The following is a 12,000-nucleotide window of genomic DNA, read 5'->3' as shown; positions in this document are numbered from 1 at the left end:
TTTTGGAATTACTGCTGAAATACCTTCGGGGGTGGAGGAGAAGGTTGTCAGAGTTCTCCCAGAGTTGCCTTGGTTATTCACTGTTGAGGACGGTACAAATTCTGCTTGGTCTCTTAGGTGGGGTAATGGATGCACCCGTGAGCATGCTCACAGGTTTGTAGAGCTGTTGCACTGTGAGTGGCTTCGCCAGTCACGTGATGTTCGCAAGACTCAATAAAACCCCAGCCAGTTGGGTTTAGGTCATCCACGATGAGGTATGCAGTTGTGAGCCAGGTGGATGAACTGGTAATGTGTAGTGTGATTGTTAAAGCTTTGTTAATAAACCAACTAGTTCTTCATAGCAATGTGTTGCTGTGAATTCTCAAGCAGAGAACCCATGAAGCAAATATATTACAGACGGACTCAGCCTGATTGGCTCAATGGATTTTTCTCGTTCCATGTTTTATGAAAATCTTATCACATCATGTCTTAAATGTGTTGTTTTGTTGTCGTTCCCAGGTGAGACTATGGGAGATACCCGAAGGCGGCCTGAAACGGAATATGACAGAATCCGTTCTCGAGCTGTATGGACACAGTCGGCGAGTCGGCCTAATCGAGTGGCATCCCACAACCAATAATATCATATTTAGTGCAGGTTATGATTATAAGGTAAAAGATTGCTCTCCCTCTGCCGGTTCAGTTTGAGGTTCTGGGGCACATCTGGTGGTCTGACTACATAAAGGGAAGACCTTACTGAGGGAGTGCCACGCTGTAGGAGGGGCAGTACAGAGGGAGCGCCGCACTGTCGGAGGGGCAGTACTGAGGGAGTGCCGCACTGTCGGAGAGGCAGTACTGAGGGAGTGCTGCACTGTCGGAGGGGCAGTACTGAGGGAGCGCCGCACTGTCGGAGGGGCAGTACTGAGGGAGTGCCGCACTGTCGGAGGGGCAGTACTGAGGAAGTGCCGCACTGTCGGAGGGGCAGTACTGAGGGAGCGCCGCACTGTCGGAGGGGCAGTACTGAGGGAGCGCCGCACTGTCGGAGGGGCAGTACTGAAGGAGCGCCGCACTGTCGGAGGGGCAGTACTGAGGGATCACCGCACTGCTGGAGGGGCAGTACTGAGGGAGCGCTGCACTGTCGGAGGGTCAATACTGAGGGAGCGCTGCACTGTCGGAGCGCTGCACTGCCGTCTTTAAGATGAGACGTTAAACCGAGGTCTGGTCTGCCCTCTCAGATGGACGCGAAAGATCCCACGGCACTATTTTGAAGAAGAGCAGGAGAGTTATCCCCGGTGTCCTGAGCCAATATTTATCCCTCAGTCAACATCACTAAAAAATAGATTATGTGGTCATTATCAGATTGCTGTCTGTGGGAGGTTACTGGGCACAAATTGTTTTATTTTATTTGTTCATGGATATAGGCATCGCTGGCGAGGCCGGCATTTATTGGCCATCACGAATTGCCCCTTGAGAAGGTGGTGGCGAGCCGCCTTCTTGAACCGCTGCAGTCCGTGTGGTGAAGGTGTTCCCACAGTGCTGTTAGGGAGGGAGTTCCAGGATTGTGACCCAGCGACGATGAAGGAACGGCCGATATATTTCCAATTTCAGGATGATGTGTGACTCAGAGGTGCTGGTGTTCCCATGTGCCTGTTGTCCTTCTCGGTGGTGGAGGTCGCGGGTGATGTGGTTCTTTACATTGAATAAGTGTCTACACTTCAAATATACTTCATTGGTTGTAAAGCACTTTAGAACGTCCTGAGGTTGTGAAAGGTGCTATATAAATGCAAGTCTTTCTTCCACATACTTATATAAAGCGCCTTATCACATCTTCGGTGTCTTGGAGTGTTTTATAGCCAATGGGTTATTTATGGAGTATAGTCTCTGTGTTATGTAGTCAAATATGACAGCCACACAGTTGGGGCAGAGCAATGAGAGTATTACTTTGTACCTAGCCAGTACTGTATCTGTCCTAAGACACATCCATCACTGTACAATGCTGGAGTTTTCAATGACAGTGAGATATTCCACCTTCGGGCAATAGAAACACTGGCAAGACCAAGCCTTTCTGGTAGAAAGTGTACGTTCAAATGATTGATCACCTCGTGAAATTGGTGCGGGACACGGAGACGTCCAGAACGAGGCTCTCTGGGGTTGTGGAATTGGGCGGTTAACCCGAGAGCTGAGCACAAAGCCAGCGGGACTGATGAAATGATAATCTCCTCTGGTTTATAATGATGCGCATCTTACACGACACGCGTTGGCCGTTTTCATTTTGAGTGGGCAAAGCCTGTAGCAGATCGACCTAACTTGACACTATTTGGCAATCTCGCTCAGCAAGTCGACAGGGTAGATGCAAAGAGGATGTTTACCCCGGGCTGGAGAGTCTAGAACCAGGGTGACAGACTCAGGGTAAGGGGTCGGCCATTTAAGACTGAGATGAGGAGGAATTTCTTCACTCGGAGGGTGGTGAATCTTTGGAATTCTCTGCGCCAGAGGGCTGTGGAGGCTGAGTCTCTGAATATATTCAAGGCTGAGATCGATAGACTTCTGGACTCTAGGGGAATCAAGGGATATGGAGATTGGGCGGGAAAGTGGAGTTGAGGTCGATGATCAGCCGTGATCTTGTTGAATGGCGGAGCAGGCTCGAGGGGCCGTGGGGCCTACTCCTGCTCCTATTTCTTATGTTCTCAAAGCCACAGATTGGCTGGTGTGGTAAATGAGAAATGTCTCATTAGTGCAGCAGGGAGTGCTCTTCTGGGATTGGTACTGAGTCACGTGGTCAAGGCGGAATAGACACAGCTTTCCTCTGCCTCTAACTATGGCAGACTTGGTCCGGGAGGGTCTGAAATAGAAAGCCTTCCTTTTTTGAGTGCTAATACCCGTGAACCGAATGAGTACAAATCTCACAACAGCAAAAAAAAATGAAAAAGGGGAGAAATAGAGGCCGTCAATATCAGATAGTCACCAAGAAATCCAATGGGGAATTCAGAAGGAACTTCTTTACCCAGGGAGTGGTGAGAATGTGGAACTCGCTGCCACAGGGAGTGGTTGAAGCGAATAGTATCGATGCATTTAAGGGGAGGCTGGACAAGCATATGAGGGAGAAGGGAATAGAGGGTTATGCTGATAGAGTTAGATGAGGAAAGACGGGAGGAGGCTCGAGTGGAGCATAAACGCTGGCTTGGACTGGTTGGGCCGAATGGCCTGTTTCTGTGCTGTATATCCCGTGTAAAATCCTTACTAGTTCAAAAGGCAAGTGAAAACTCAAGGGAGGGCTAGAGAACAAAAAGATAGAGTCATTGGCTGATTTTAAAATATGATCAATGTCTGGGGAAGATTCCGTCTGTAAACAAAGTGAGTATATATATAGGAAAATCTCAGACATGTTTGCCAACGGGGTCAAACTCAGGCACTGAAGTCGGTTGTGTAAGAGACAAAAGAGCAATGATGTGCATCTTAATGTAACCATTTTGTTCTCTTAGATCCTGATCTGGAACCTAGACACCGGAGAGCCTGTGAAGATGATAGACTGTCATTCAGACGTCATTCTCTGCATGTCCTTTAACATAGATGGAAGCCTCTTTGCCACCACCTGCAAGGACAAGAAGCTGCGGGTTATCGAACCGCGATCTGGCAGAGTGCTGCAAGTAAATAATTAAACGTTTCGGCACAGTGCAATGCTTTGTTCTCTCCGCACAAGGCGTTAGTAACAAGCAGCACACAAAGGGGGTTCGATTGTCAGTGACACAATGCACGACAGTGACCAGTCAATGATGGAACACGCTGCGTGTTCTCAGAATCCGCAAATTCTGCCCTCGAGCATCCCTTTTGTTTTCAAATCCCTCCATGGCCTCGCCCCTCCCTATCTCTGTAATCTCCTCCAGCCCCATAACCCCACGGCGATGTCTGCACTCCTCTAATTCTGCCCTCCTGAGCATCCCTGATTATAATCGCTCAACCATCGGTTGCCGTGCCTTCTGTTGTCTGGGCCCCAAGCTCTGGAACTCCCTGCCTAAACCTCCCCGCCTCTCTACCTCTCTTTCCTCCTTCAAGACGCTTCTTAAAACCTCCCTCTTTGACCAAGCTTCTGGTCACCTGCCGTAATTTCTTATGTGCCTACGGTGTCAAATTTATCTGTTTTGTCTTATAACACGCCTGTGAAGCGCCTTGGGACGTTTTACTACGTTAAAGGTGCTATATAAATACAAGTTGTTGTTGTTGTTGTTGTATGTCCTAACCAAGAAGCGAGCCTTGTTCACCAGTGGTAGCTATCCAGTGGGAACCATTGGCTGGTCAAATGCTTGATCTCCTTCCTTGCATCGTCCCCCCAGGGCTGTTGATGTTTCCCATTTTCTCCCCACGTCTCCTGAAGGAGAAATACAGCAGCCCCCGGTGCCTTGACCGAGTGTCCATTTTCATAGACATGGAAGTGTTGGCGGGCTGCTTAACCGCAACCTTCGGACTCAGAGGGACTGGAAACCAACGGTCCCTTCCAAGCTGCGTGGCCACAGCTCTCTGCTGATCCAGCTCACCCTCGAGGCCGGCTTTTCAAATGCGCAAAACTTTTGGGGGCAAAATTCAAAGCATTTGCGCCTCCCACTAGTGCCCCCCAGAGGGCAGTAATGGGGGCGCAAATGCATTACCGCCTGGGCGCGGCGTTCACAACGACGCCCGCCATATTGGACAGGTGCTTAGCGACGGTGCTACGGCGTTGCGCCCGGATCTCCTGTGCCCGGAGATTGTGACATCATCGCCGTGAGCATCGCCCAGTGCGGATCGGGGACTGGGCACTTCGGGGGCGATGCTTAAAGGCGAGGGGGCCGAGGTCAGTTTAAAAAAAAACAAACATACCTTGCTTTTCGCGCCGCTGCTCCGTTTCCTCCGCGGGGTCATGGCCGCGATCTCTCTGCTCGCGTGCCAGGCTGATCGCGTGGCGCCCCCGCTCCCTCGGTGGTCCAGGTAAGTCCCTTTTAATTTGCAGAGTCTGCAGCGTGGGCCCTTCCCTTTAAGGGAGGGACGGACGGGCCCCTCGGACACGGCCCAGTTTGCAACGTGCTGAGGCGGCCGCCCCACAAGCACCCCAGGAAGGAAGTGCCGCTCTTAATATAGCCCTCCACTTCCTCCTGGGAACGCTATACCGAATCCTTTGAGAGGGGGGGGGAAACTTTAGCGCCTGGTGCTAAGTTTCCTAACTCTTAAATGTTACCGCCCCCAAACGGAGCGATAATGAATTTTCCCCCCTATCAATGGGCCATGCAGCCCGCTAAAGGGACTACACACCCAAAAAAAAAAATTAGGGGGAACATTGCTCAACTCAGGGGGACCTAAACCTTCTGACTCAGGGGGAATTTGAATCCACGACCTCTGACTCAGAGGGACCTGAACCCACGACCTTTGACTCAGAGGGACCTGAACCCACAGCCTCTGACTCAGGGGGACCTGAACCCACAACCTCTGACTCAGAGGGACCTGAACCCACGACCTCTGATTCTGGGGGACCTGAACCCACGAACTCTGACTCAGATGGACCTTAACCCACGAACTCTGACTCAGAGGGACCTGAACCCATGACCTTCTGACTCAGAGGCGAGAGCACTGCCCACTGAGCCGAAGCTGTATTGATCTAGCACGACAGTAACAGTGAATGGGATAATTATTTGGTACCGGGTATCTCCTGATTTCATGGTGCAGTGAAGCCTGCTGACATGGGCCTCACTACACTACTGGGAGAAAAGCCAGTCAACGATCTCCTCTAAAAATGGCATTGCCAGAAAACAGCAAAAAAAAATGAACAGATATTCACTTGTTAAGACGTTCTCCGTTGCCAAGGAGATATCCCTAGCAACACCTGCAGGACTGTGGGCCCTCGCTTTCTCGTGTGGAACCTTTGTAGTGCTGTTATATTTATAAAGCTACCTAATACCGATTGCTTCAGCATCTGTAGAGGTCATGTTTCAAAATCACTTTTATTCAAACTAAAAATATACATATATTCTGTATTATTATTTTAATCAGGAACGCCCGCCCTGAATGAGCGATGGAAGCAGATTCAATAGCAATTTGTAACAAAGAATCAGATAAATACTTGAAAAGGAAAAGTGTGCAGGGCTATGGGGGAAGAGCAGGGGGAGTGGGACTAATTACCAAATAATTATCCCATTCACTGTTACTGTCGTGCTAGATCCATACAGCTTCCAAGGAGCTGGCACAGGCACGATGGGCCGAATGGCCTCCTTCTGTGCTGTATGAATCTAAGGGAGTAATTTTTACTTAACGCGTCGGGTGGGAATCCCATGGGATTGAGTGGAACGACAGTTTTACATCTGCCCAATATTCCTCTCCGTTGACTTCAATGGAGAGCAATATTGGGCGGGGTGTAAAACCAGGGTTGCACCCGATCCCATGGGATTCCCACCCAACAAGTTGGGTAGAAATCACCTCCTATGGTTCTATCATTATTGATGGATTGGCATAAAAACAAATCTGAAACCAGTACTACTGGTATTTATGCCCCAAGCGAACTTCCTCCCAGCCACACTTCATCTTTTCTTTATTCATTCACGGGCTGTGGGCATTGCTGGCAAAGCCGGCATTTATTGCCCATCCCTAATTGCCCTTGAGAAGGTGGTGGTGAGCTGCCGCCTTGAACCGTTGCAGTCCGTGTGGTGAAGGCTTAGCGGTTTGGTACAACTGAGGGCAGTGAAGAGTCAACCACGTTGCTGTGGGTTTGGAGTCACATATAGGCCAGACCGGGTAAGGGCGGCAAATTTCCTTCCCTAAAGGACATTAGTGAACCAGATGGGTTCTTACGACAATCCGCTAGTTACATGGTCACCATTACTGATGCTTGCTTTTTATTTCAGATTTATTTAATTAACTGAATTTATATTCCCCAGCTGCCGTCTGTGATTTGAATCCATGCCTCCGGATCATTGGTCCAGGACTCTGGATTACTCTGCATAACCACTATTCTATGGTACCCTATCCTTCTATTCCTTTCTCCCTCATGTGTTTATCTACCCCTTCCCCTTAAACGCATCTATACTATCTGCTTGAACCACTCCCTGGTGGTAGCGAGTTCCACATTCTCACCACTCTGAGTAAAGAAGTTTCTCCTGAATTCACGATTGGATTTATTAGTGACTAGCTTATACTTATGGCCCCTAGTTTTGGTTTCACACACAAGTGGAAACATGTTCTCCATGTCTACCTTATCAAACGCCTGGTGCTAGAAATAAGTATAATTACATGCTACAATCATTAAAAAGAATTCAAGTGAATTAACATATGATTTGCAAGAATGGAGGCTGAATTTTGAGCTTTTGGGTGTTCTGATCAGTTGCCTCCAGTGCTGGGTTTGCAACCTATTCTGCATTTACTGATTATTAATGATACTCTTCTCATTTCCCGGTGGATGATGCCAGCTCTCTATTGGACAGTTCAGCCTCTCTCCTTAGTTACCGTAGGGAACCAAAGAGTGTAAAAAAAACTAGAGACAGCTTTCAAAGTTATAGAATTGAAAAGTAGGGAAGTTGTGCTCAACCTGTATCGAACCTTGGTTAGACCACACTTGGAGCACTGCGTACAGTTCTGGTTGCCATATTATAAAAAGGGTATAGAGGCACAGGAGAGGGTGCAGAGAAGATTTACAAGAATGATACCAGAAATGCAAGGGTATACATAATCAGGAAAGGATGAACAGGCTGGGTCTCTTTTCTCTTGAAACAATAAGGCTGAGGAATTATCAAAGGTTTTGATCGAGTGGATACAGAGGGAATGGGGCCGAAATTAAGTCCCGCCATAGAGCTGGCGTTTGTACATTTTTGGAAGAGTTTTTACCGTAGTTTCGGCTCCTCTTTCGCGAAATTCACCTTTGTTTTTTTTTTAATCGGCCAGGAAGTTGGTCATAACGGGGGCGGAAGTGCGGTGGTAAGTGCTGGTGAGAAGCGGGAGTGGGGGCGGCACGGATTCTCCACCGCTGTCACTCAGCAGCGGAGCGGCGTGACATCATTGCGCATCTGCGTCAGCGCGTATCTCACCTCCGTTAAAGGGGAGAGAATCAGCCATCAGTCACGATCAGACACTGGGCCACCAGGGAGGGTTTCGGCCGGGCCAGCGGCCTGGCACACAAGAGGGGGTGCGGGGGGGGGGGTGCCAGGCTGCCGGTTGGCGGCTCGGCTGAACCCGGGGGCCACAATACAAAAAAAAATGCCGGCCGCGGCATTGGGCCCTCGCTTTTAATGGCCGCCGCATAGCCAGGGCACAGAGAGAGCAGACAAGGTGCACCGACAGAGAAAGCTGTCGGGGGCACCGCTCGGCGCCAATAAGATTTTGCTCGCTAAATTTCGCGGGAGGTGGGGGGGTCCTGGCAGTGCGCGCACTGATGATGCATACACGCCCGCTTGGCAGCGGCGGAAGTGGGGACCGCCAGAACCACCCCCCCCCCCCCCACCCCGAGCTGAATTTAGCTTGCGGCCACATGGCCACCGCAAGTGGGCGGTAACGGACCTCATTGGGGAGCTGAATTTCGGCCCTAATGTTTCCACTTGTGGGGAAGAGCGAGAAATTGGCCAAAGACGCTTGGCCTACAAGAATGATACCAGAAGTGCGAGGGTGTACATATCAGGAAAGGATGAACAGGCTGGGTCTCTTTTCTCTTGAAAAAAGGCTGAGGGGTGACCCAATAGAGGTCTTTAAAATTTTGAAAGGTTTTGATAGTAGACACAGAGAGAATGTTTCCACTTGTGGGGAAGAGCATAACTAGAGGCCATTAATATAAGATCGTCACCAAGAAATCCAATCGGGAATTCAGAAGAAACTTCTTTACCCAGAGAATGGTGAGAATGTGGAACTCGCTGCCACAGGGAGTGGTTGAGGCGAATAGTATCGATGCATTCAAGGGGAGGCTGGACAAGCATATGAGGGAGAAGGGAATAGAGGGTTATGCTGATAGATTTAGATGAGGAAAGACAGGAGGAGGCTCGAGTGGAGCATAAACGCCGGCATGGACTGGTTGGGCCGAATGGTCTGTTTCTGTGCCATATATTCTGTGTAATTATATGTAATATAACTTGGTGCTAGAACCCACCCACAGTCAGGCTAACAGTCTCCATCACACAGCACAGTAGCGCATCCCTAAGTGTGGGAAACTCAGTGTAATATTTTAAGGTTAAGTAAAACGTATCACCCCCACTCCAACCCAGCTCGCTGCTTGAATCACAGACTTTGGCAATCAATAAATGCAGTGATATGAATCTCAAGTAAAAATGCAAATGTCTTCACAGCAGGGAACATTGTCCTTATCTCAAAAATCAGTCTAGGTTGCAGGAATCGTGCCAAAAATAAACTCTGACATAAGATAACATCTGGGCTAGCTCCACAAACCTCTTTTGACGGAAATGTCAAAAAAATTTTAGAAGCGATATTATAGCAGCCTATTTGTTATATGTAATTTCAGCGAGCACAAACACTAAATAAACATACCTCTAATTGTGACTCAGAAACCATCCACTCATCTTAAACCTTTTCTGGCTCACATTCATGTACAGCCAATCACAGGAGAAGGTAATCCCTGATCGATGGGTTCTGATTGGCTTCAGTTGCACGCTTCACATCATCACTTTGGTCTCAACAGCTGCCAATCATGTCAGCTGTGGCTCAGTGGGGAGCACCCGCGCCTTGGAGCCAGAAGATTGTGGGTTCAAGTCCCACTCCAGGGACGTGAGTACAAAAAAAAATCTAGGCTGACACTCCAGTGCAGTGCTGATAGAGTGCTGCACTGTCAGAGGTGCCATCTTTTGGATGAGATGTTAAACCAAGACGTCTGCTCTCTCAAGTGGACATAAAAGATCCCATGGCACTGTTTCGAAGAGCAGGGGAGTTATCCCCCTGGTGTCCTGGCCAATATTTATCCTTCAAATCAACCAAACAGATTATCTGGTCATTATTGCATGCTTGTGTGCAAATTGGCTGCCGTGTTTCCTACATTACAACAGTGACTACACTCCAAAAGTACTTCATTGGCTGTAAAGCACTTTGAGACATCCGGTGGTTGTGAAAGGCGCTATATAAATCAAAGTCTTTCTTTCTTTCTTCTTTCAAACCAATCTGACTCCAATACCAGGTTAAAATAAAGCAAAATTTTCCTATGAAAGGCGAAGAGGCTGTTAAATGGGTTGGAAGTCTGCCAGTCGGATTAAATGGTGCTGGTTCGGTAAGGGCATCAAGGGAGAGGGAGCTAAGGCAGGCAAATGGAGTTGAGGTACTCGTCAGGCATGATCGAATTGAACAACGGAGCAGGCTCAAGGGACTGAATGGCCTTCCCCCTGTGTTCCTGTGTGGAGTGGTCAACACTGCAAAGATTGAATACAAAGCCCTTTTCGGTGTGGCTCAGTAGCTTGCCACGCAGTACCTGTGCTCACTGACGCTGGAATCTCAGGTCGGACAAGGAAACTCCTGGCAATTTTGTAACGCAAATCTGTTATGTATATAAACATTACCAGTGTGTAAGACTTGCCACCAGGGGGCGCGCCTGTGGGAGACCCAAGGGTCACCTGCACACCTGTTCGAGCAGGTATAAAAGGCAGTCTACCATGTTGCCTCCTCACTCTGGAGTTACATTAAAGAGACCAAGGTCACAACAGTTTGAGCTTACAATATACAGTCTTGTGGAGTTATTCTGAACTGAATCAATAATAACACATCGAGTCTGCTGTACCGGGGATCACAGTGTGATGCGTAGCTAAAACTGCATTGTGCTCCAGAGGTGAAATTCCTTGCCACATTCAGGAGAGAGCCAGTTGCAATGTTTCTTATAATTTATGTCAAGAGCAAGAAAGAACAAACTTGCATTTATATAGCACCTCTCATGACCTCAGGGCATCACAAAGCGCTCTACAGCCAATGAAGCACATTTTTTGAAGTGTAGTCACTGTTGTGATGTCGGAGTAGATCACAATGTGGATTCCGTCCACTAAGGGACACAATGGACATGATCTTCACCGCACGACAACAACAAGAGAAATGGGTCTTCTTTGACCTCACAAAGGCTTTTGACATGGTCAACCCTGAGGGACTATGGAGCGTCCTCCTCCGTTTCGGTGTCCCCAAAAGTTTGCCACCATCCTCCACCTGCTCCACGATAACCTGCAAGTTGTGATCCTGACCAACGGATCCACCACAGACCTAATTCACTTCTGGACCCAGGGCTGCATCATCACGCCAACGCTCTTCTCGATCGTCTTCGCTGCAATGCTCCATCTCACGCTCAACAAGCTCCCCGCTGGAATGCAACTAAACTACAGAACGAATGGGAACCTGTTCAACCTTCGTCGCCTCCAGGCTAGATCCAAGGTTGTCCCATCCTCTGTCATCGAACTACAGTACGCGGATGACGCTTGCGTCTGCGCACATTCAGAGGCCGAACTCCAAGCCATCATCAACATCTTCGCCGAGGTGTACAAAAGCATGGGCCTTACTCTAAACATCCATAAGACAAAGGTCCTCCACCAACCTGACCCCGCCACACTGCCCCTGGTCATCAAAATCCATGGTGTGGCCTTGGAAATGTGGACCATTTTCCATACCTCAGGAGCCTACTGTCAGCAAGGGCAGACATCGATGACGAGGTCTAACACCGCCTCCAGTGTGCCAGTGCAGCCTTCGGTCGCCTGAGAAAGATAGTGTTCGAAGACCAGGACCTCAAATCTGGCACCAAGTTATGGTCTACAGGGCAGTAGTGATACCCCCCCTCCTATATGGCTCAGAGACGTGGACTATATACAGTAGACACCTCAAAGCACTGGAGAAGTACCACCAGCACTGTCTCCGCAAGATCCTGCAAATGTACTGGGAGGACAGACGCACCAACGTCAGTGTTCTCGCTCAGGCCAACATCCCCAGCGTCGAAGCACTGACCACACTCGACCAGCTCCGTTGGGTGGGCCACATTGTCCGCATGCCCGACAGAAGACTCCCAAAGCAAGCGCTCTACTCGGAACTCCTACACGGCAAGCGAGCCCCAGG

At 49.1% G+C, this 12,000-nt stretch overlaps 1 protein-coding gene across 2 annotated transcripts in view; it reads left to right on the top strand.

Annotated features, from left to right (window-relative positions):
- coro2ba (coronin, actin binding protein, 2Ba) overlaps nt 1–12,000 on the top strand; it is a 241,822-nt gene that overhangs the window by 189,357 nt on the left and 40,465 nt on the right. For both annotated transcript variants that reach the window (XM_070858511.1, XM_070858512.1), the window contains exons 4-5: nt 499–648; nt 3,459–3,623. In XM_070858511.1, coding sequence (XP_070714612.1) covers nt 499–648; nt 3,459–3,623 — 315 coding nt within the window. The remainder of the gene's footprint in view (nt 1–498; nt 649–3,458; nt 3,624–12,000) is intronic.

Source organism: Pristiophorus japonicus, chromosome 17 (assembly GCF_044704955.1).
Source record: "Pristiophorus japonicus isolate sPriJap1 chromosome 17, sPriJap1.hap1, whole genome shotgun sequence".
Lineage (NCBI taxonomy): Eukaryota > Metazoa > Chordata > Chondrichthyes > Pristiophoridae > Pristiophorus > Pristiophorus japonicus.
The sequence above is the reverse complement of the archived record's forward strand: the minus strand, read 5'-3'. Positions and strand labels throughout refer to the sequence as shown.